General features: G+C 45.0%; 1 protein-coding gene across 1 annotated transcript in view; it reads left to right on the top strand.

Moving 5' to 3' along the window:
* The first annotated feature begins 5078 nt into the window (after positions 1 to 5078).
* Atp1a4 (ATPase Na+/K+ transporting subunit alpha 4) overlaps positions 5079 to 25094 on the top strand; it is a 35661-nt gene continuing 15645 nt past the window's right edge. Inside the window, exons 1-12 of the mRNA XM_075989159.1 lie at positions 5079 to 5153; positions 5336 to 5395; positions 8450 to 8653; positions 9179 to 9292; positions 11547 to 11681; positions 12138 to 12255; positions 16621 to 16889; positions 18256 to 18457; positions 18733 to 18842; positions 19038 to 19172; positions 22641 to 22830; positions 22942 to 23114. Coding sequence (XP_075845274.1) covers positions 5079 to 5153; positions 5336 to 5395; positions 8450 to 8653; positions 9179 to 9292; positions 11547 to 11681; positions 12138 to 12255; positions 16621 to 16889; positions 18256 to 18457; positions 18733 to 18842; positions 19038 to 19172; positions 22641 to 22830; positions 22942 to 23114 — 1785 coding nt within the window. The remainder of the gene's footprint in view (positions 5154 to 5335; positions 5396 to 8449; positions 8654 to 9178; positions 9293 to 11546; positions 11682 to 12137; positions 12256 to 16620; positions 16890 to 18255; positions 18458 to 18732; positions 18843 to 19037; positions 19173 to 22640; positions 22831 to 22941; positions 23115 to 25094) is intronic.

Genomic DNA, 25094 nt, shown 5'->3' with positions numbered 1-25094 from the left:
TGATGAAACAATTTCTAATGACAACTAAACTCGTAGATAAGTAATCTGTTCAGCCATCATCAGAGAAGCTTCATCCTGGAGCAGATGGGAACAGGTACGGGAGCCCACAGTCAGACATTACATAGAGAACTGGAGAACCTTGGAGCACCCAGCTCTAAATGGGATGCTTCCATCAGATTCTTCCCCACAGAGCTCAGGGAACCTCGTGAAAGAGGAAGCAGTAAGGATGTAAGAGACAGAGGGCATGGAAGACACCAAAGATACAAAACCCTCTTAACCAACCTGGGCAAAGCTCATATGAACTCACAGAGACTGACGCAGCACAGACGGGGCCTGCATGGGTCTGCAGCAGGTCCTCCGCGTCTGCACTATGCTTTCGTGTTTTTATGGGACTCCTGAGTATGTGAACAAAAGGGTCTCTGATTCTTCTACCTTCTCTTTGGGTTCTTTTGCTTCTGTTGGTTTGTCTTGTCCAATTGTGATCTACTAAGTTTTTATTTTTTCTGTTTGTTTGGGTTTTTTGTTTGTTTTGGAGGTTTTTGCTTGTTTGTTTTTTGTTTTTCAAGACGGGATTTCTCTGTGTAGCCCTAGCTGTCCTGGAACTAGCTCTGTAAACCAGGCTGGCTTGAACTGATCCGCCTGCCTCCTAAATGCTGGGATTAAAGGCGTGCTCCCCCACCACCTGGCCCATCTGAGAGTTTTTATTTTATCGTTTCTATTTTATTTTTTTAAAAAAATAATGAATAAATGAGTGAAAACCTAGCCGCTAGGGTAGAAGTTAATGACTAAGCTGTGGGAGTGAAGATCAGTTTTCTCCAGTGGAATGACACTGAGTATACCAACTACTCCAGGGCAGACCCCATGTTCAGGAGTATCTAATCTACATACAATGGGCTCCACTGTCTTTTTGTGTACTCTCTTTTGGTTACAGCTTGGATTTTTGTTTGTTTGTTTTGTTTTCTTTTTGAATATTGATATATTTTTTATTTTCGGTTTGGGGAGGTTTATTCTTTTAGAAAGAACTTAAAGTTGGATGGGTAGGGAAGAGGAGAGGATCTGGAAGGAATTGGGGGAGGGGAAGAATATTGAAATTTCCAAACTGTTTTATATAATAAAAATGTTTTTAAAAACTGGGAAAACTTTTGCAGTGTAAATGGCAGTGGAGTGTAATAACTCAATTTAAAAAAAGAAAACAATAAAATTGAACAAATGATAGTATAATTCACAGAAGGGAAAAGGCAGTCCAGAACACAATCCACCAACATATTGGAAAATACACAAACAATAACTTTAAAAAATTAAAACTCTTGAGAAGTCAAGGTCACCCTGTGTGGAGGGTGGCCTTTGCTACATCTTACGGCTAAGCTCCAAGGCAATGCCCTTTTAATAGCAGTTGGCAGAATATTTTAAGACTTTAAATGAGCTTACCATATGATTCAGCAATGGAAATCGATTCTACAGAAATAGAGGCTAAAGCTACCTCTAACCAGTTTGCCTCCATGGCAATGTTTTTTTTTTTCATGGTTAAGAAAACAGATGGGAAATAGCCTCTCATCATTCAGTCGTGGGAGTTACGGTACAAGCCGTGGTCAGTACAGACTGTGGAAAGCCTGCAGGAGCTGAGAGACAAGCAAGCGTCATGCACCTGACAAGTTGATAAATGAGAGGAGAATTGAATAGCCACGTGAAGATTAAAAACGCATCTCCTCTTAGGTCTCTACTTGAACAAACATAGGAAAAACCGGAAAGATGGGCAGCATTTTAATATCAACTGTTTCTGCCTTGGAACGGTTGTGGGGAAGGGAAAAGGGGACTTTTGGCTTTCATTTTACACTTTTGCTTTATTTTGTTTGTTTGTTTGTTTGTTTTTCCAGGACAGGGTTTCTCTGTGTAGTCCTGGCTGTCCTGGAACTCACTCTGTAGACCAGGCTGGCTTGGAACTCAGAGATCCACCTGCCTCTGCCTCCTAGGATTAAAGGTGTTTGCTGCCACCATTCAGCCGATACTTTTTAAAAAATACAAGATAAGATCTCACCATATATAAATAAATAAATAAATATCTCACCATATAACCCAGGCTGGTCTCAAACTCAAGGATCTTTTGGTTCATCTCCTGAGTGTTGAGATTATTTCATTTTATAGATAGCAGAGGAAGTGTGTGTGTGTGTGTGTGTGTGTGTGTGTGTGTGTGTGTGTGTGTGGTGTGTACAAAGGCCAGAGCTATTGCCACGTTTTTTGAGACAAGGTCTCTCTGAAGCAGGAGCGCACTGATTCAACTAGAGTGACGGGCCAGCCACACCAGGGATCCCTAGCACTGTGAGCGCAGACACGCATCACCACATCCAGCTTTTCGTGTGGGTGCTGGGGATCTGAACTGCAGGCCTTAGGCTCACATGGCAAGCTCTTCACAGACTGAGCTATGTCCACAGCTCCACTTACTTTCTTCTTTTTACTAAAGAAGGAAGGCAATCTCTGAAGGAAAGAGACAAACCTCTGTTCTGGCTGGGAAGGGGAACCAATGCGAAGGATGCCATTGGTGTGAGAGATGCTTTAAGTTCCATCATAACCAAAACCACACACAGCCAAAACACAGTTAAATAACAAATAACTGAAACGTATGTGATCTCATAACTGAAAAATATATTTGATAGAAATATATAGCTGCTTCAGATCCATTTGAATAAAATGTTTAAAAAAATAATTAGCACAATGCACTAAAAACTAGTGAGAAAAAAACCATGGAATCTGAAGGAGAGTGGGAGAGGCATATGGGATGGTTTGAAGTAAGGAAAGAGAAGAAAGAAATGTTATTATACTATAATCTAAAATTTAAAAATGATTAACGCATAACTGTCACATAAAAGTCAAGGCACTTAGTGAGATACTAGAGAAGGTAAACAGAAGAGATAAACACATAATTTAATTTCGTACATTTTTTATGTGTGTGTGTGCAGGTACATGACATGAATGTGTAGGTCAGAAGACATCTGGAAGTTGGTTCTCTCCTTCCACCATGTGGCTTCTGGGGATTGAACCTGGGTCATCAAGCTTGGCAACAAACGCCTTTACCTGCTGAGCCATCTTGCTAGCCAAGACATTTTAAAGGAAGGGGGAGACTGTATATCATGCGGGACAGTTTTGTTTCCAGGGAGAGCTGCACACTTAGCTGCACATAAAACCACTAAGAATGAATCCAAAATAGTCACTGAACACACACCGTTCACTCTCAGGTTATTTTGTGCGTGGAGCAAGGAAAGCTTCTTCAAATGTTCCACGTGTGACCCCTTTTCTCCCGAGAAAGTGTTACACGAATTTGCATGCTCGTGATACGAATGTGCGTGTTTACTTTTACATAATTAAATATTGGCTGAATGTTTGTTATTGCCCAACAATATTTTTCAGAGATCACCAAAATTTTTATTTTATAATGAATCACCAATGCCGAGAATACCATTTCCCATCAACATGCAGTACAAAACGGGAAAAATACATTTCAGAAACTGTTTTCTGTCATGTTTCTGTGAGAACAGAAACCTTTGCATGTAGAGTAAAAACACTGGGCGTGGAGGTGATGACTCGGCAGTAGTGGAACTTGCTGCCCACCCCTGAGGGCCCGAGCTCCAGCCCCAGGAGCCCAGTTGTCCTCTGCCCTCCAACACAGGCACTGTGTCATGTGCATGCATGCAACACACACATGTAGGCCACACACACAGTGTTTAATTGGGCCACGGTATTTCCAGCAGCATTAATTGTACCCATGTAGCAGTACCAAGTGTGTATGTGCTCAGAACCAAGGCTATGACGAAACTACATGGCGTTCCAGGAGTGGGCACTGCCAGATGTATCCCATGCTTGATTTAAAATTAATCTGTCGTTATTGTATAATCAGAAACTTTTACTGTTGTCAGCTTTTTTTGAGCACACACACCCATTTAATTACACAACCATATGCAGGGTGGCCATACACCGTTTGAGAAGCTAGAAGGTAAAGCTCCTCACTTTGATTCTTACGAGTGCTACTTTACAAGGTGGAAGGCATTTTTCTAAACAGAAAAGGGAGTACGGAAAGGGTAGTTAATCTGCACAAAGTCATACAGCTATTAGACGAAGACTCCGTACTCAAACACAAGGACAAAGTCCAAGGCCCAAAGTTTATCTCCCTAGTCAATCTCCAAAACTGAAAAATTAAATTCAATATCGGTCAATGTCAGAGCATCACTAGAACTGGAAATGGTGGCCCACACCACTGATCCCAATACTCAGGGATGCAGAGACAAGGAACATACCCTAGGTCAGTCTAGTACAGAGCTAGTTCTGAACCAGCAAGAGGCCAATAACTACACACACACCTACACACACACACACACACACACACACACACACGTCTTTAGTTTTTGAGCAACCTAACTGGAGCATTCCTAGCCTCAGAAGTCACATGACCATACAAAGACTTTGCTCTAGTTTTGTTGTCTGATCCACAACAGAACCTGCTCCAGTCATCCTCACCCCAAGACAGAGAGGTTTGTGGGTTCTTGATTAGAATTTTCATGAGCCCATTATGATGCCAGGCCTAGGCTGTTGCCATAGCACCCACAGGACCTGGGGCTGGGGCACCTGGCCTGCCCAGAAGCTCACTCTCACCTTGGCTCCCACCTGCACTTCCCACCTGCTGGGCCCCTCAGTCTTCATCTTTTAGGTACCCAGGTACCCTCCACGCCCATCTCCCTCTCTGTACCTCCACCCTTACCTGCAGGGTCTAGGCTCACTCGGCCTGGTGCTTCCTTCTCCACCCTTGCCGCTCAGACCTGCTCCCTTCTGCACCTTTCCTTTCCCGTGTTGCACCGCGACTCCCCTCCCCATTCATCCCACTCCTTTACTCTCCCCACCCCACCGCCCACCTCCAACTCCGTGACCCTTCCTGCCACTCGCTCCCACATCCTTACCCTCCTTGCTTTCTTCCCACTAGTTGAGCCGAGCCAGCTGTGTCTAGAGATCACGTGATGGAGCCTGAAGAGGAAAAAGAGACTGTGGCCCCTCAGGAGCCTAATCTAAGCCCAAAACCTGATGTGAGGCCTATAATGATAAATAAAAATCTACAAAAAAGGGGAAAGAAGAAGAAAGATTTAGAAGAGCTGAAGAAGGAAGTGGCTATGGTGAGGAAAGCCAAAGCAAATCACCCTTGAAACACTTCTAGGCCTTCTGCCTGGTTGCCTTTCACATCCTGCCAGGAGAACAAAGCACACTGCCAGGACTCTCCCTTTCCCGCTTCCTCCCTCCTCTCTGCACGTGACCTTGAGGTCACCATCTCACCGTGATGACTCTTCTGTCCCCTTAGGATGACCACAAGCTAACCTTGGATGAGTTGAGCGCCAAGTACTCTGTGGACTTGACCAAGGTGAGTGTGAACTGCCCAAGAGAGGCAGAGGTTCTCATGGACTTGGGGCTACAAGGACAGTGCAGAGACACCCCCTCCCCTCATCTTCAAACCCAACTTTGTATCTCTTACCCTCAAGCCCTGCAGAGTTCCATGAAATTCTAGTTGGAAAAGATGACCCCAGTAACTACCCCAGAGAGAGGCTACGGGTAGATCGGAGAGGCCTGCCTTTGTTTATCCTCGGGATCTGCTCAGTTTCTTAGGAGTTATCAAGGACTCCACAGAGCTTTGGCTTAGGTAGAAATAACATAATCAGTATTTGCCACAGTAAAATTAAAGCTGGTAAATTTTAAATGTATTTTCCAGTTCCTTTACAAATAGAGTAGCAGCCAGGAATGTAGCTCAGTGGTACACCCCTGAGTGGGACCCTGAGTTCAACCCCCAGAATTTCGAATGAAAGAGGAGGGAAAAAGGAAAGGTTTATTATAAACTAGTAGCAATAATATTTTAACCAAACAACTACATTTTTAAAAATATTATATTTTACAAACTTCTTTTTTGTTTGTTTTCAAGACAGCAGCCTTGTACAACCTTGGCTGGCCTAGAGCTCTCTCTTGTAGACCAGGTGGGCCTGGAACTCACAGAGATCCACCCGTCTCTGCCTCCCAAGTGCTGGAATTAAAGATGTGCACTTCTACCCTGCCCACCTATATTTTACATAATTTTTTTTGTAATTTATTACAACTTTATTTTATGTACATTGGTGTGAAGGTGTCAGATCCCCCTAGAACTCGAGTTACAGACAGTTGTGAGCTGCCATGTAGGGACTGGAATTGAACCCAGGTCCTCTGGAAGAGCAGCCAGTGCTCTTAACCATTGAACCATCTCTCCAGGCTCCAAACTTCTTTAATGCCTAGTTTTCTAATAGAAAAATCTGAATCCTCCTCCTTTGGTATTAAATCTACTGGAACATGTCATGAAGACTGGAAATCTTGAAGTGTCATCTTTCTATTAGGGGACAGAATTCCTGAATCTGTAGTGGGTTGGATGAGAAGGGCCCCATAGGCTCATATATTTCAGACGTTTGTCTCCAGTTGGTGGAACACTTGGGAAGGACTAGGAGGTGTGGCCTCATTGGAGGAGGTGTGTCACCAAGGCTTTGAAGTTTCAAATGTCCAGGCACTCCCAGCTGTCTCTCTCTCTCTGCCTACTGCCTGTGGATCAGGATGCGAGCTCTCAGCTACTGCCTGCCAGCTGCCGTGCTCCCCGCCATGATGGTCATGACTCTAACCCTCTGGAACTGTGAGCCCCAGCAAACTCTTTCTTGTATAAGCTGCATTGGTAATGGTGTCTCCTCACAGCAGTAGAAAAATAACGTAAGACGGAGACAAACAATGTAGAGAGTCATTCTGCCTCACAGCTCTGTGGGCTCAGGTCGTGGTCTCTTGGTGCCACTATTTCATTATTTTTAGTTTAGTTTTGTTTCGTTTTTCGAGATAGAGTTTCTCCGTGTAGCCCTAACTTTCCTGGAACTTGTTTTGTAGACCAGGCTGACCTTGAACTCGTAGAGATTCACCTGCCTCTGCCTCTCAAGTGCTGGGATTTAAGGCATTTTCTATTACTACCCAGTGGAGCCACTATTTCTGAGGGGAAGAAGGAAACGCATGAATGAGCAAAGCTGCTTACCTCAGGGCAGACAGGAAGGTGGAGAAAGAATCCTTTCAAGGATGCCTTCCCGTGATCTACTTCCCATGGCCTACTTCCTGTGACCAATTTCCTCCACCTAAATTGTCTCCTAATATTCCTGCCATAAGCTGGGAACCAGGTTGCTTGGGGAACACCTAAGAGTCAATCCTTAACATCTATTATACACATTTGTTTGGGTTTTTTTGTTTTGTTTTGTTTTGTTTTTTGTTTTGTTTTGTGAGACAAGGTTTCACTGTTTAGATCAGGCTGTCCTGGAACTTGCTGGCTAACCATCCATTCTCAAGAATGAGTAAAAAGGACAACGTATTATTAAAAGCTTTAGATCTTCCAGGACAGGCACCAATAACTACAGAGAAGCCCTGTATCGAAAAAACAAAATAAAATAAAATAGAAGCTTTAGACCTTATGGATCCCTAGAAAGTATTGGAGTCCCCTTGGGTCTTTTTGAGAAGAGGTTAAGGGAATGGATGATAGGGTTTAGATTCTATTTTCACATAATATAAAGGAAAAAGCACAGAGGTGTGTGCATAAGACTATAATAAAAAAAAATCTATCCTAGTGGTGGTGCATGCCTTTAATCCCAGCAATCAGAAGGCAGAGGCAAGCGGATCTCTGTGAGTTCAAGGCCAGCCTGATCTGCAAAGCCAGTTCTAGGACAGACCCAAAAGCTACTCAGAGAAACTCTGTCCCCCCAAAAAAAAAACAAAAAGAAAAAAGAAAAAAAAATCTATGCATTTGTGTCTTTAGTTTGATTTTCTCTTATTTCCAAACTAGAAGGCCAAAGTGTAAATGCTAGTAACCAGCATTGTGGATCATAGCCCCAGGGGGCTAGGACACCATAATCATTTTTATATGTTTGTTTTTGACTTGAGCTCCCTAGGGGTAATCTTTAGTTTCGTTGATTGATTGTGCCTATGTTTATGCGTGTGGGTGTAAAGCCACCACAGCGTGCACACTGAAGTGGGACAACGTTGTGGGATTCAGTTCTCTCCGCCCTGGGAGTCCAAGTGCTGGATTAGGTTGTCAGGCCTTGCTGCATTCACCCGTACCCATTAAGCCATCTCACCAGACCCTTGGAGTGGAGACCGTTCCTACTCAAGATGGTATTCTCAGCGTCTCTCATACTACCAAGCCCCAAGGTAAAGCATTCGAGTTTAAATGTTTGTAAGCCAATTCATAAACAAATGAACAAATCAAAAAAGCTCTATGTAAGCATGCTAAATGACACCCCTTATACAACACGAAGTCTAAAATCCTCCCTTATCAAGGAAGAACCTAGAAGGGCATTCAGAGGCCTGATTTGGGGGGTACGCCTATCCTTGATTGTAACTTTGCTTTCTCTCCGAACCCTATTTCTTCTCCACCCAGGGCCATAGCCTCAAAGACGCCCAGGAGATTCTGTCTGCAAATGGACCGAATGCACTAACCCCTCCCCCGACCACACCAGAGTGGGTCAAATTCTGTAAACAAATGTTTGGTGGCTTTTCTCTCCTGCTGTGGACTGGTGCCTTTCTCTGCTTCCTGGCCTATGGCATAAACGTTCATTTCAGTGAAAAAACCAACAAAGATAATGTGAGTTTGCTAATCTACCATCTAGTCTAGTCTGTGGCTAAGTCCCTGAAACTCTCATGTTCAACAGCCTGGAACTCCCCAAGTCTTCTAGTCCAAATCTCCAATAGTTCAGAACTTTCTAGAGAAGTTCTTGATCCATCTTGGTCCTCAGCAATCTCTTATCTAGGAAGCGTCTGGTTCAGCTCCCTGAGAAGCATCATCCCAGCCAGCCAGAGTCACAGCGTCTGCAACCCTTTTCTCTTACTCTCAGAACGTCTGCCTCGCCATCTCTCACCTTCCTTGGCTCATTATCCACCTCCCATCTTTATGGGGGAGGAAGCCACACATTTCTCTGCCATTTTTCTGACCACTCACCGCAATGGCTCAGGTTTCTATTACTAAGAAGCCTAGTGTGCCAGCACCATCCCTGATTCTTTTCAGCCCCTCTGATTTCCTCCATCCAGAGGAAGTTGTTGCCTCGGCAGTCCCTGAGGATGAAGAGGGAGGAAAGGATGTGCTAATCACACTTTCTTCCCTTGTCTTCAGCTGTACTTGGGTATCGTACTCGCTGTTGTGGTCCTCATCACTGGCTGCTTCTCATATTATCAGGAGGCCAAGAGCTCCAAGATCATGGAATCTTTTAAGAACATGGTGCCTCAGGTAGGTAGGACTTGTGTGGGAGGACCTAGTGGGAGGAAGTGCAGATTGTGACCAACTGTATAATCACTCAGTCCCCTGGAGTCTGTAACCCACTGTGGGTGCGCTGAGTGAGGTTGGTAATGAACGGGCCTAGAAACTACCAGGAAAACAATGTGAAACTCAGGTGATACCACCAAAGAATTGTCTAGTCTAAAGTGATAATCCAATGAAAAAAGACCCTCCCCAACTCAAACAAGAACATTCTACCAGCCGGGTGGTGGAGGCACACACCTTTAATCCCAGCACTAGGGAGACAGAGGCAGGCTGATCTCTGTGTGTTCGAGGCCAGCCTGGTCTACAGAGTGAGTTCCAGGACAGGTTCCAAAGCTACAGAGAAACCCTGTCTCGAGAAACAAACAAACAAACAAGAACATTCTTCTAAAAACAAAAGATAGAGGCCAGTGGCTAGGCTGACATTAAAGTCAATGAACCTGGGGAAACATTCCAGTTTAAAGGAAGCTGAAAAGATATGGGAGTGTGAACATCCTGGTAAAGATAAAGGTCTTGGGCCTGGGCCTATAGATGCTGTGCCCGGGAGGCAAGGCCTGAAAAGGAATTTAGGGTCAAGTGGCAAAAGCTGGAATGTAGAGTAGATGTGAGCACGGCATCAGAACGGAACCTGCAGAAGCTACCACTGCCCTGTTGTAGAAGAGGGCACTACAGGGCCAAGAGATGGCTCAGCAGCCCAGAGCACTTGTCCGTCTTTGTTCAAATTGCTTGCACTAGCTAATTTTATGTCAACCTGATACACAAACTAGAGTCATTTGGGAAGAGGGAACTCGGTTGAGGAAATGTCCCCACCAGATTGTGGGCAAGCTTGTGGTACATTTCCTTGACTGATGTGGGAGGCCCCAGCTCGCTCTGGACAGTGCCACCCCTGGGCTGACTGTCTTGAGTGTTATAAGAAAGCAGGCTAAGCAAGCCATGGGGAGCAAGGTATAAGCAGCACCCCTCCGTGGCCTCTGCATCAGTTCCTGCCTCCAGGTTCTTGCCTTGAGTTACTGAGTTCCCTGGACAAATGGGCTGTGCTGTGGACAGTGTAAGTGGCATCCATCCTTTCCTCCCACCGTTGCTTTTGATAGGGTGCTGATCACAACAATAGAACCCTAAGACCCTGCTCTTGCAGAGGACCTGGGTTCCATTCCCATACCCTAAAGGAGGCTTACAACACCTGTAACTCCAGTTCCATAGGACTTTCCCCTTCCTTCTCTTCTGGCCTCACAGACACCAGGCATGAACATGGTACATATACATACAAGTGCATTTTTGAAAAAATCTTTTTTTAAAGAGAGAAGATAACATAATTCTTGTAAAATAAACACAGAAGTGTTTGGCATAAATTGTCATGATGCATGTAACTTAGAGACAGAAAAGGACAAAGCAAATGAGATTAAAAGTTAGTAGGAGATGATGATAAAAGTTTTACAGGTGTGTTTGTCACTATTTTCATTACGGAAACTTTTCTGAAATTTAAAAATTATTTTGAAGTTAAATTTTTGTAAGGTATCTAGAAATAGTATGACAGCAGATTGGAGTTCCTAAATACAGGTCTAGACGCTTAGAAAGTCTCCGGAATCATGCAACAGTATTATCATGTTCTAGCCTTGTTGTTTAAGGGTTTCTTCTCTGTCATAATTTAAGCTTTCCCTCCAGTAAGAGTTTTGACTAGGAACTTGGAGTTTATCAGCTAGCACTGTTGACCTAATACACTGCCCCAAACAGGGCTTTGTCCCTGTGTCTGGGCTGCTGCTGTGGTCTGTGACTTTAGCTTGTGCTAGGTAGAAATACAAAATAACTTTATTGACTCCTCTGGAGCCTCAGTTGAAATAACTGGGTTGGTTGGGGCTCTGTCTTGTTCATGGGAGCAGAGGAGTTCCTGGGAATATCAGGGAAAACCTTAGCATAAAAGAATTTCTAAGCCTTTGTTTGTACCACACTTGCTAATATCTCACGGGGTCAGGGGAGCGATTACATGGCCAAGTCTCCGTTTAGGAGCTAAGAGATAGATCCCACCTCTTAATGGCAAGGCCACCAAAGTCACATAGCAAAGACTCTGCAGACAGTGATGGCAGAAGTACACAATCTGCCGAAACTCTTTCAAGACTATTATGGTGCAAAGCACAGGAGAAAGGAGTTAGAGATGGAAACTTCTAGGGTTGGAGCAGGATGGGCAAGGAAGGAAGCTGCATAACAATCCTACGTTATCTTCCTCCAGCAAGCTCTGGTAATTCGAGGTGGAGAGAGGATGCAAATCAATGTAAAAGATGTGGTTCTGGGAGACCTAGTAGAAGTGAAGGGTGGAGACCAAATCCCCGCTGATATCAGGGTTATCGCTGCACAAGGATGTAAGGTGAGGAGGTCTGGAAAGCTAGAGGAGGGAGTCTAAGACAATGTATGGTTCAAAGGTATGATAAGGACCTGGGCTTAGGTTCAGAAAATATGATCCTACTATTCAGAACCTTGTGATGAGGATGGTTTAGAAGTAAGACAAAGCCGGGTGGTGGTGGTGCACACTTTTAATCCCAGCCCTCGGGAGGCAGAGGCAGGTGGATCTCTGTGAGTTCGAGGCCATCCTGGTCTACAAGAGCTAGGTCCAGGACAGGCTCCAAAGCTTCAGAGAAACCCTGTCTCGAAAAAACAAAAACAAACAAACAAACAAAACAAGTGAGACAATAAGGAGCTGGAAGGACATTTGCTTATCTCTGTATGTTAATGTCATGATGGTTAGGACAGGTAAGGTGATGTTGTCTTCATAAATGAATCTCTCCTATGCTTGCCTTTTAACCGATCCTCCTTGCCACCCCAGGTAGACAACTCCTGCCTGACTGGGGAGTCTGAACCCCAGTCTCGCTGCCCTGAATGCACCCATGAGAACCCTTTGGAGACTCGGAACATCATCTTCTTCTCCACCAACTGTGTAGAAGGTGAATAGTGCACCATACGCAGCACAGACTCAAAAGTAGAGGTGGAAACACAAGACTTTTCAACCTTCTGTTTCTAAAGATTTTGGAGTAGGAAGACCCTTACCAACTTGGTTTCTCCATCACGCTGAAGCTTGATGACCTTTGGTAAAAGGTCAACACCATCATTTCAAAATTTGCGTACTAAATATTGCTGCCCATAGATTATTTATGGACTAAGTGACATAAATATAAAATGCTTAGCACCAGGTCTAATACACTGTAGGTGCCCTATAGCTGTGGACAATTGTTTTAGCTGGTGGAGAGACTGATTTTTGTGTTGAAAATGGCACAGAATGGAGGAAAGTTATCCATCCCTGCTGGGTCATACTCTCAACTTCATTTTACCTTGCAAAGGAAAATAGCAACCCTGCAAGTTTGAGTTACCAGGGGTGTCCCTCAAACCTTACCATTCAAAAGTTGGCTTTGTCACTTGAATGGAAGTAAGGCAACCCTGATCCAGAAGTTGGTTCTGACCAAAGTGGTGACAAAAGGCTTGGCATCATTATGTCCCTCTCTCCCTTGTCCTTAAAGAAACCTAAATAGACCCTGGAATCCACTTGCAAGCCATTACTAGTGCTTAAGAATAAATGCTTTGTTGTCTAGAGATAATTGCTTTTTGCTGAATGCATAAACGCATGTAGTTAGTGTCAACTACTATAACATTTTTTTCTTGATTCTCACAGTATCACACACAAAGTCTAAAGTTTAAAGAAATTACATGCGCACCATACTTAAGAGTATGACTCAGCAGAAAAGAGGAAGATTAGCCAATTCGAATGCAAGTCTGTCTCCCAAAGGCCAAGTTCTTTCCTTTCCTGCTCCACTCCACTCAGCACTGAGATTGCTAATAACCTCTCCTCATCAAACCGTTTCACTTGGAAATACCTTACTAGTAACTCTAGTGCTCAATGGACATTAAGGAAGAATCCAACCAGAAAAAATAGTATCACATGATTTGTACACAATATATAAAATATATAATTAGGTGAATGAACAAAAAATGTAAATTAAGGGCTGGAGAGATGGCTCAGTGGTTAAGAGCACCATCTGCTCTTCCAGAGGTCCTGAGTTCAATTCCCAGCAACCACATGGTGGCTCCAAACCATCTGTAATGAGATCTGGCGCCCTCCTCTGGCGTGTGGGTATACATGGAGGCAGAAAGTTGTATACATAATAAATAAATAAATTAAAAAAAATGTAAATTAACAAGATTTCTCTAAAATTACTGGATTTCTGCTGCTCCATTTTAGGAGGGAAATTTTCTGAGATTTATGTTTCTGAAGTAGGTTTTTTTCACTCACTAAGCATATGCCACTGATAGTTAGGGAAGAGTGGGTGAGAACATTCTGGTCGAGAAACAAGGGTCTATCTGGGTAAAAGGGAGTTTATTTCATAGACAAAAAGAACCCAAAATGTAGCCAACAGGGTGGAACTAGCTAGATTAAGCTAAGAAATTTTGTTTTTTGAAACATTTCAGGCTTCATAATGCCTGACTATCCTGGAACTTGCTCTGTAGACCAGATTGGCCTTGAACTCACAGAGATCCACCTGCCTCAGCCTCCTGAATGCTGAAGTTAAAAGAAGTGTGCACGCCCATATCAGCCAAACTAAGGAATTTTTGTGCAACTTGCTCAGTAATTTTCCTTAGACTAGCTCCCCCCCCTTTAACCTTTGCCCTAGACTAATTTACAAATTAGTTGTGTAAATACCACTCTAGCCTTGTCTCCAGCTGTCATTGTTTGACCTTGACGGGCAGCAGCACAAATGCCTCTCTGTGTTCCCAAGTGTATAGGGAGCCTGCGCTCTTTCTCTGATGACATATGGAAGGCATATGAGGGAAGAGACTGGCCTAGGATACAGGATACCTGTCCTTGTTGGTCGTGTTCTAGTTGGATGCTAACCTACTCTGTCTCTAGACACATAGAGACCATTTATTATATTTCATCTTTTCAAGCTAAATCATCCTACAAAATAGATTAAGATGACACCATAGCCACCCACACCTACCCTATCAACAATATGAAATCCTTTTGGTATCTTTCAGTCATTTTAGTATTTTCATAAAGGTTCAGAACACTTCTGTCAACCAGTTCAAAGATTGTCTATGGGGTGCTTTATACTGTGACCCTTTACAGAATCTCTTTTCCTCATAATACTGGCCTGGCCCATCTGAGAACTCTTCCCCTGGACTCTAGATAGATAGATAGATAGATAGATAGATAGATAGATAGATGACAGATAGAGATATATATCCATAGATATATATCCAGAGAGAAAGAGAGAGAGAGAGAGAGAGAGAGAAATTTTATATACATGTCCCAGTGTATTCAGGAGCCCAAGGAGGTCAGAGAAAGTGATCCCCTTGAACTGCAGTTATATATAGATTGCTGTGAGCCATCATATAGGTCTAGGCACCAAGGCCAGGTTCTCTGCAAGAGCAGGAAATCCTCTTCAGCACTGAGCCATCTCTCTGGCCCCTTGCTCCTGGATTGTTTCTGAAGGTGGTTCTAGAACTGGAGACCCCAAGCTGCTCCCTGCCCCTGTGGATGAGGGAGCTGCTCCTACTGAGCCACACGTATCATTTTATATTGGTCCTTCAGGAAATCGTTTAGTCAACTGAAGGTGAGAACAAAGTTGGAAGCCTAGCCTACCACATAGCCAACCTTGTTCTGGACTCTTTTGGACATTAATTATATTATATACTCAATTAATTACATTTAATTGCACAACTTTTAGGTACTTTGTTTCCTCCTGTCTTCTTCCTCCTATTCTTCCTCCTTCTTCCTCTTCCTTCTCTTCTCCTTTCCCTTCCTCCTCCTCTTGCTTCCTTAGACAAAGTCTCACCTTGTAGCCCACACTGGCCTTGAACTCTGGGCAATCCTCTACCCCAGCCTTTCAAATGCTTGATTTCCAGGTATAACCTACATCATCGGGGATGTGTATCCTCCCGTAAGGAAGCCTGAGTTTCCTAGAACATAGTCCTTTGTCTCGGGAAAAAGAGATAGTTGTTTACGAAATTGACCTTTCTGCCTTTTTCTATGAGTTTCTTTTCTTAATAATTCTATGACTTGAGTGGTGGGAATTACAGGCACTGTGGCAAAGCAGGAAGGGTGGTTTTAAATAACCTTGTTTCAAGCTTGTAGGTGAATGTCCTGTACCACGCGTGGGTAAAGTCAACCATGAGGTCCAAGTTGCCCTTCTAGGTAGAGAGCAGAGTTTGGGGGTGGGGGGAGAAAGGGCCCTGGAAAAGTCCAGGGCACAGCTGTGATGGCCTGTGCTACCCAGCAGAGGTCAGACTAGCTCTAGCCAGAAAAGCAGGGAGGGGGCTCGTCAGGCAGAGTTTCTCAACTACCAATACTGAAGACTAGAGAGCTTTTTGCTGTGAGTGGAGAGGGGGGCTGAACTGTGCCCTGCAGGATGCTTAGCGGGCCTTGGCTTCCCCCCTTGCTACTTCTGTCTGCATAGAATCCTGTGTCCTACTGGAGGGATTCCCTATCAGTTCCCCAAAACTCAGTCCAATTTTGACAGTAACTGCCTCAAAATAGCATCAGATGAGGGCTCGATCCCATGGGACTCTTCTTGCTTCAGACTCTAATCCAAAGTAATAGGTTGTCATCCATACTTCTGACAGATTGACTATGCACTGGGATTCCCATGACTTCTTCCTTGAGGCTCACAGACCTCAGGGAAGCACTCGGCCTACATTTCCCATCTCTTACATTTGATAGGATGCAAGTGAACACCTAGAAGGGATTCATGTGTAGGGAATGGTATGTGGGCTTCTGTATGTTCTCTGGGTGGCACTTTTGGGTCCTCTCTGAAGATGCCATCCTCCAGACACCTCCATGTGTTGCCAGTCTGGAAGCTCTTCAAACCCAGTTGTCTTGGCTTTTTAATGGGTGTTTTATTATATAGACATGACTGGTTCTAACATTTGCCATTGGTAATCAACTCAACCTTTAGCCTCACTCTTCTCAGAAGTTGAACTGTAGAGCTGAAAGCCCACCATGAACTACATAGTTGACTCCCAGGCAACTCCCTCTTCCTGTGACTAGCCAAGAACCCACCAAGAGTTGCCTCATTAAAACACAAGTTTCTCTTACCACCAAGGGAACTCTATGGCATTTAGAAGCTCTATACCAGATAATTTCTATCACTCCAGAAACTATGAAGTGTTAGGGACCAATTATGATAACAAAAGATTCTCCTAGCCTTCCAATCTAAGGATTTTAGAAGTTCTATGTCAATAACTGGGAGAAGATACCAATGCAGGCATTTCGTAAGTTTCCCACGGTATGGTATCACAGCTTTTCCCTTCATCCACAGGAACAGCCCGGGGTATTGTGATCGCTACAGGAGACTCCACAGTCATGGGCCGAATTGCTTCTCTGACATCTGGCTTGGCGATAGGCCAGACCCCCATTGCTGCTGAAATCGAACACTTCATCCATCTGATCACAGCTGTCGCTGTCTTCCTTGGCATCACGTTTTTTTCACTCTCGCTTATCTTGGGCTACGGCTGGCTGGATGCTGTCATCTTCTTGATTGGCATCATTGTGGCCAATGTGCCCGAAGGGCTGCTGGCTACTGTCACTGTGAGTCAACAAGGTGGGGGAAGGGTGGCCTCTGGGCAGAGAAGTAGCCCCAGGGGAATGGAATCACTCGTATGGATTTGGCTGTTGTTGAACATCTTAAGTGTGGGCAGTTAGCTCCCAACATTACACTGACTTCCTCTACCCACACCTCTTTCTGCTCAGTGAAAGAGGAAGCCAGGCGCAAGAGAGAAAAAGTGCATTCTGTTCTCGAGCTGTTAAACTCGGCCAAACCACTTCAGATCTCTGGGCCTCGAGTATTCAATACTTGAAAAATATTCAAGGCTTTTAGAGAAAGATTAATTTGAAATTACAGACTCCTAGTGGAAAGGATTTCAAGGCCATTTAAAGTGAACCTTTGAGGCAATACCGAATGTCCTCTATAAAGATCCGTGGAGGGTAATTGTGCGGTTTTCTCTGGGAATGGAGCACATAGCTCCTCTTTGTCTCTGCCTAGTTTGCTCTTGGATCACTTGGTTAAATTTCACTGTGTTGAGCAGGGATATGATTCCTTATTTCATCCTGGTTTTCCCAACCAAAATAAGTTGATTCTCCGTCTCCTACGTTCCAGTCCCCACCCCCTTGGATGTAGTCATCATGTCCCCTCAGATTCTCTAGGTAATCTTTTCCTTAACCATTCTTCCTGTGAGAAGGTATTAGCTCTCTGTCATACTAACAGCTTGTTTGGGGTATGCTCTAGCTTCTCAATATTCTTCTTAAAGTAGAAATAAGAATAACATTTAGGGTGAGTAAAACATTGGGACTAGTGATTGATTGCAATTCCATAATTGGAATTCTATACTTACACATCCACAACACAATAATTTGCTAGTTTTTAAAAGAACCTTGCATTCGATTTAAGATTAACAGACACTTTCTGATTTAAGTGATTTCACAAGGACTTTTCAGTGCTGTGACATTGCTTCCCAATGTCATCTTTCCCTCCTGCCAAACTTTTCTGGAACTACTGGCAACATGCCCAGGTCCATACACAGCACTGTATGCCATAATAAAGCATCACCTCTCTGTGTGGTCCTTGGAGAGACTGGATCTGAGAGAGAGAGGAAGCAGCCCAGGATGGAGAAGAGGATACTAGATAGAGGTCTAAACGCCTTCTGGGGAAGGGCTTTGTGCTCTGTGACAGCCATGCTGGTGAAGGAAGGCCCTGAAACTCTTGCCAGAAAGTACACATCGAAATCGCTCCCTCAGTGTTGTTTATGATGATCACAGGTGGGGTTTCTAAAGACTGGGCAAGGATAAAAGAGAAATAAAAAAAACGGCCGAATTCCCAAAGCAAAATGACGTGAATAGTCCCGTCCCTCCCCCCCCCCCCCCCGCCATCCATTCTTGCCTCTTTTGGTGACTTTAGGTGTGCCTGACCCTGACCGCCAAGCGCATGGCCCGGAAGAACTGTCTGGTGAAGAACCTGGAGGCGGTGGAGACGCTGGGCTCCACTTCCACCATCTGCTCAGACAAGACGGGCACCCTCACCCAGAACCGCATGACCGTGGCCCACCTGTGGTTTGATAAGACTGTGTATGAGGCCGACACCAGTGAAGAACAAACTACCGGTGACTGGCAGCCCGGGTAGCCCAGAGAAGGAGGATTGGGGCTGGGATCCTTAGGAGAATGGCACACAGGAGACAGCTGGAATCTGGTGATGGGAGGAGGTGGTACTTGGTTGTTAAAGAGAATAGGAATAGCCTTGAGTTTCCGCGTTTGTTGAGCCTTCAACTCAATAAGTAGCCGGAGATGACCTTGAACCTCCTAATCCCCTACCTCTCCCCTCAAGTGCAATTAATCCCTTGTATTAAATTCTGTTTGTTAACACTTCCTTCCTACCTAGCGAAAACATTTCCCAAGTCCTCGGACACCTGGTTTCACCTGGCTCGAATTGCTGGCCTCTGTAACCGGGCTGACTTTAGGCCTCATCAGGAATCTGTTCCCATAGCTAAGGTATCAAATGAAAAGAGGGTACCTCGGTGACAAGTATATTTCTGCCCCTCTTACCAAAAAGTCTGCTTCTCTGCCCGCCCTCGGTGATTTTCTACACCCCCTTTCCTCCCCATTCCGTGCCTCTCCTTGAGACCACAGGCAAATCCTATGCCCAGGTGGTGTACCCCTGGGGCTCATCCAAATCCTTCCTTGCAGCGGTTAACAACAGGGGATGCTTCTGAGTCAGCGCTCCTCAAATTCATTGAACAGTCCTACAGCCCTGTGAATGAAATGAGACAGAAAAACCCCAAGGTGGCAGAGATCCCCTTTAATTCTACCAACAAGTACCAGGTACAGAACCCAGAAAGGTAGGAGAATGGCGGGCGAGGTGTTGGGGGACAGAATGGACTCGCAGTAGGGAAGCTATGCCTTGGCTTCCGGCTGTACTTCTGAGCAGGGCAATAGCTCTGGAGAACCAGCAGGCCAACTAGGAGGAACGCTCACCTCCAGGAAAGTGGCAGTGAAGAGAGGAGAACTAGGTGATAAAGGAATCGTTTCTAGCGGAATTTTCACCCCTGCCACCCGCAACAAAAGCATGTCTTAAAAAGCTCACTAAGGCCAGGCCGTGGCGCACGCCTTTAATTCCAGCACTCAGGAGGAATCGCTGTGAGTTCGAGGTCAGCTTACAGAGCAAGTTCCAAGTTTGCTGAGACGGAAGCAGTCAAGGTTGGCTGGTGGGAGCCACAAACAACTATTAGCCTATACCAGTGTCTGCTATGTAGACAAAAGTCTTTCTACAAGCCATTCTGTTTCCTTAGCCATCAAATAGCCCTTTTCCCTCCATAAAGTTCTGGTGCGGCCATCAGTGAGGCAGTCAGGGGTCACTAGTACAATGTGTCATATTTTTTATTTTCTAAAGGCATTGATTTATATCCAGGGAGGAAACAGGTAGGAAAGGGAAAGGCTGAGTAATGGCCAGTGGCACACACAATGAAATCCCGAGAGGCTATGCATGGTGGTTCATGCCTATACGCTCAGCGTGGAGGAGGGGGCTGAGGCAAGAGTGTTACCCTGAGTGCAAGGGAAGCTGTCTAAAAAAGAAGAAGAAAGGAGGAGGAGGAGAAGAAGGAAGAAGAAAAGTCAAAATAACCCATGGTGGTAACAAGAATGCGAGCCTAATCTGAAGACAGGATTTCAGTAGAAAGTAAGGGACAGTGAGCAGCCTCTCCATGGCTGGAGGCAGACCAGGCCAGTTCATTCAAGCATTTCAATTCCTTGTATTTCCATGAAGACCAGACATTTGAGTGTATGAAATAAGACTCTTAAGTCAGTTTTGCTTTTATGTCTTCAGACATAACAACATAATCACAGTCTATATAGATTTCTTAATACTCAATTACTATGAATTTCTGATGGAACCCCAAGAGATAAGTAGATCCGTACCTTCTGTCTAAACTTGTCTCAGTCGCTTTAATAAAACAGATCTCCCAGATCTGCAAATAAACTACAAACCTTAGTCCCACTTTTTTTTTTTCCTGACACTTGCTAGCCTTGCTAGCCAGACAGGAATTTTGTGGCTTGGCAGAGTGCGAGTAAAGCCTTTGGATGAATTGGGTACCTCTCCCTCTATGTGGTTAAAAATAAAAGTCGGACATATTCATGACATTGTTGGGATGTCCAACAAGCAACCATGTTCCCCAAAATTACTGTATGAGTGTTTCTGAGCTACTGACTAGCATTCAAGTGGCAGAACTGGTCTCTGTGGTACACGTGTGTGACAGGCCAATCCGCTGGACTCAGCTCCAGCAGACACTAGCTCTGGCAGACTTAGTGAACTGCTATAATTAGCTTGCTCCAAGGGCAAAGACTCCAGGTTTGAAAGGCATGTGTCTTCCTTAGCCTGTCTGTCGTCTGCAGAGCGTGGTCTCCTACCATCTCTGAAATGGAAATCAAACAGATTCTAGTCTGAGCATTTCTGATTTCTCTCTCCATCTTCTTTATCTGTAATCTTACGAAACATAATATATTTTTGGTCAGATACGATGGCATATGCCTTTAATCCCAGCACTCAAGAGGCAGGAGCATGAGGATCTCTGTAAATTCCAGCCTGGACTACATAAATTCCATGCCAGCCGGGGCTACATAGTGAGATCCTGACAAACAAACAACAAACAAACAACACACTTCTTTTTTGTTGCTTTTTTCTTTTTCTTTTTCTTTTTGAGGCTATGTTTCTCTACATAGTGTGACACTCATGTAGACCAAGCTGGCCTTGAACTCCCAGAGATCCACCTATCTCTGCCTCCCGAGTGCTGGGATTAAAGTATATGCCACCACATCCAGCCAAAAACACTTATTTCCTTTTGGGGTGTGTATGTGTGTATGTGTGTGTGTGTGCAATGGATTCTGTGTGGCCAGAAGACAATCTGTGGGAACTGGTCCATCCCTTCCACTGTCAGTCCAGGAATCAAATTCAGGTCTTCAGGTTTGACCGCAAGCATCTTTATTTGTGGAGCCATCTTGTAAGCCCCTATCTATAATCTTCTATCCAGTTTTATTCCCCGTGACCAGGTTAGTGGGTCAGAAGATATTGTGCTCACCTGAGCCTTTTATTCATTCAGCAAAGATTCATTGAGCACCAAGATGATTGAGCTTTGTCAATCTAACAGCTTCCTCCTTTAAACAAGATTTTCCCTTTTTAACCACTTAAGCATATCTTGAACACACTAATCATTATCTAACCAATCAATCGAAGTTGCATTTTATGCACCAGTAGCTCACCCCACTGGACATCTGGGAAGTGCTGTCTGGCCTCCTCGGTGTTCCCACAGTTCTCTCAATTTGCTGATTCAGTCTCCAACAGGGGCCATAGCAGGCAGTTCCTATAAGTTAAAAGAGGAACTCTACGGGGGTGCCTGGAGGGAACCGCTAAACACAAGCCACCTGACTGCTCCCTCTGGTGTGTGGTCTCTGCAGATTTGTGTCATGAATGTATACCTTCCCCTCCACCATCAGGCATCCAGCCAGTAGGCAGTCTTCCTTGGGGGCATCTCCAGCCTATAGAAGAATGGCCATAGATAATTTATTTTGTTTGTGTTTCAGTCTCAAAGTTTTGGGTTGTTTGTTTGCTTGCTTGCTTGCTTGCTTTTGTTTTACAACTATCTCTCCTTAAAAACAGACAGACAAACAATAAAGGGGACTGGAGAGATGGCTCAGTGGTTAAGAACATTGACTGCTCTTCCAGAGAACCCAGGTTCAATTCCCAACACCCACATGACAGCTCACAACTGTCTGTAATCCAGCTCCAAGTGATTTTACACCCTCTCTCTCTCCTACACACGCACGCAGGCAAAACACCAATGCACATAAAATAAAAATGTCATTTAAAAGAAGAAACCCAATAAAGTAGGCAAGTTGCTTTCACTATCTATGAAAGGAACTAAGGTTTCTCAGGCTTGACTGAACTTAGCTGAGCTCATAAGGTAGATAAGACATGATTCTGGCTTGAGAACACGCTGGTCTTCGAACTCACTTGAGCCCTCCAGTCAGCAAGGGATCAGGGAGAAAGGAGAGTACCTGCTGTGCCTTCAGAGAATTCCTGAGCAGATACTAGGTTCCAGTGCAGTCGATGGGACTGGGCTCTACTTGTGTCTGATTTGGCCTGATTGAGGGTGGGAGGTGGATATGAAACAGGCTGTCAGAGTCTTACTTAATCTTAAAAAACTTCCCTCTGGATTTTTGCCCCATGCTCCTCCTCCCCTTCTATCTCCCCCCCCCCCCGCCCCGCCTGGTTCTTTCACTACATCCCCCGCTCCCTAGATGTCCATCCACCTGCTGGAAGATGACTCCCAAGCCCACGTGCTGCTGATGAAGGGTGCTCCCGAGAGGATCTTGGATTTTTGCACCAGTTTCATGCTGAATGGGCAGGAGTACCCCATGGACGAGGAAATGAAGACAGACTTCCAAAATGCCTATTTAGAACTGGGAGGTCTGGGAGAGCGCGTGCTGGGTGAGGAGCTGGGGGGTTGGCTTTGAAAAACAAAACCATCAAAGTAACCGTTTGTGGGTGTGTGGCAGGAGACAGCGTGGGAATGACTGCTGGGCCCTTCTCTCTCTCCAGGGTTCTGCTTCTTGAACTTGCCTAGCAACTTCTCTAAGGGATTCCAGTTCAATACAGATGAAATAAATTTTCCCATGGAAAATCTGTGTTTCACGGGCCTCATATCCATGATTGACCCGCCTCGAACTGCTGTGCCTGACGCTGTGGGCAAGTGTCGAAGCGCAGGGATTAAGGTAAATTCCTGCCCTCCCCAAGAGCCCCTCAGCCATCACAAGTTGGAGCAGGTAGTAGAAAGCTTGGTCCAGAGTAGGTGCCAACTAACCTTGGTTCGACTGATTTCGGCCTCCTTGAGTCTATGGCATCTACTCTTAGAAGATGCCTAATAGGATGTTTCCCCCAGAAGCCTGTCTCTCACGGATAGTTCGAATCACCAAGGAAGCGTGAAAACTCTAAGCTGAACCCCAAACTCCCCAGGATGGCTCTCAGGCATCAGTACTTAAAAGTTTCTGGAAATTCTATTGAGCACACAGTATGAAACCACTGTCAAGCAGTGCTTCTTAGCCCAGTTTGGGAATTCTCTCTCTTTCTCTTTCTCTCTCCCTCTCCCTCTGTCCTCACCCCACCCTCATCTCCTCCTATCTTGATCTAAGCCCCTGGAGGTTACACATTTTGAACAAGCTCCTACCGCTGCACTACAGAGGAGCTAGGGAGCTGGTGTTGGGATGAACGGTAACACTGTGAGGGTAAGGTGCCTGGCGGCTGGAGCAGGCCATAGGGAGGATGAGCCATAGAGCGAGCTGGGGACCTGGCGTGCAGTGAACAGCTGCAAACCCCTGACCCTTAAAAAAAACTGAAACTGAAAGTGGAACCCCACTATCGCAAACCCAGAAGTGGAAAGTCTCTGATGAGGTGGATCTTGGCTGTCATAGGAGGCAGCAATGGAATTTCCCCATTTCTGAGACTCTGTCTATTCATGTTTCTAGGTGTCAAAGGCTCATATCATTGTCTTTAAAATGTTGACTGAATGACTGTGTGTGTGTGTGTGTGTGTGTGTGTGTGTGTGTGTGTGTGTTTGCACGCATAGGTAAGTGAGGGAACACACATGTCATGATGCTCATGGGTAGTTCAGAGAAAAATCTTTAGAAGTCAATTCTTTCTTTCCATCTTGGGTGCTTCAGGATTTGACTTCAGGTTGTCAGGCTCGTACAGCAAGTGTTTGTATCCGCCAAGTCATTGCACTGGCCCGAGACTCACATCTCGCTGCTCAGACCTTATATTCTGCATCCTCTAGATGTGGGAAGAACTGGCTAGGCAGAGGCCTTGGAGGCACTTGGGGGAGTAGGTCTCTCAGCTGCGACTGTTGGCGGTTTATCTAAGAGTCGTCCTGAGCAATGCTTAGTTAAATAGTGGTTGCCTGCAGTGGAACTAAAGAAACGATGGGGAAAATTAGGTTGCATCAATTTTTTAATCACCACCTTACAAAACCGCTGAGGCAGTAAATTCTTTGAGGAGATGGCATTATTACAGAACACCTCCATACAATAACCAATGTTGATGTTTCCCCAAAGTGCTGTAAGATACCCTCCCATATGGTGGAAGAAGGCATTCATCTGAGTTTTCTGAGCTTCCAGGTAGACTATTAGAATAAGGAATAACATTATGACTATAGCCAGCAATTTATCTCACCTGGGGATTTGTGGGTCTCTTTGGTAAGAAGAGAGCCACGCGTGTGCCAACAGGTGAGGGAGGCCCAAATAGAGAGCAAAGAAGTAATGCTCATCAGGATGCTCAGCAGATCAGGATGTCACCACATTCTGATAATGGCACAGCCAGTTCATTATAGTTTGTGAGGACTCGTAGGGCTAACCGTGAGCTAGGAGGCTCAATGCTGTCTGAACAGCTCCTGTTTCTAGGTCTCGCTACAGTTGTGTGCCTCCGTCTGCACGCTAGCCCGATGGGAAGTTAGCAGGCTCAGTGAGGAGTTGTGAATCATTCCCTCTCCCGGTAGGGAAGTATAAGACAGAAGGAGGCAACATCTCTCAAAATGTACAAAATGTAATAGACACGTAGGAGTTTGTTCTGAAGCAAACCCTTCCTGAGCCACCATCCCCCCACCAAGTGGTGGCGACACAGAGCTGATGACTGTCACACACTACTGAATAAAAGAAACCATGTAATTGGTGCGTGACCCCTAAATCCTTTTACAAGGAAAT

The sequence above is a fragment of the Microtus pennsylvanicus genome, chromosome 10 (assembly GCF_037038515.1).
Source record: "Microtus pennsylvanicus isolate mMicPen1 chromosome 10, mMicPen1.hap1, whole genome shotgun sequence".
Lineage (NCBI taxonomy): Eukaryota > Metazoa > Chordata > Mammalia > Rodentia > Cricetidae > Microtus > Microtus pennsylvanicus.
This window is presented reverse-complemented; position numbering and strand designations above follow the sequence as displayed.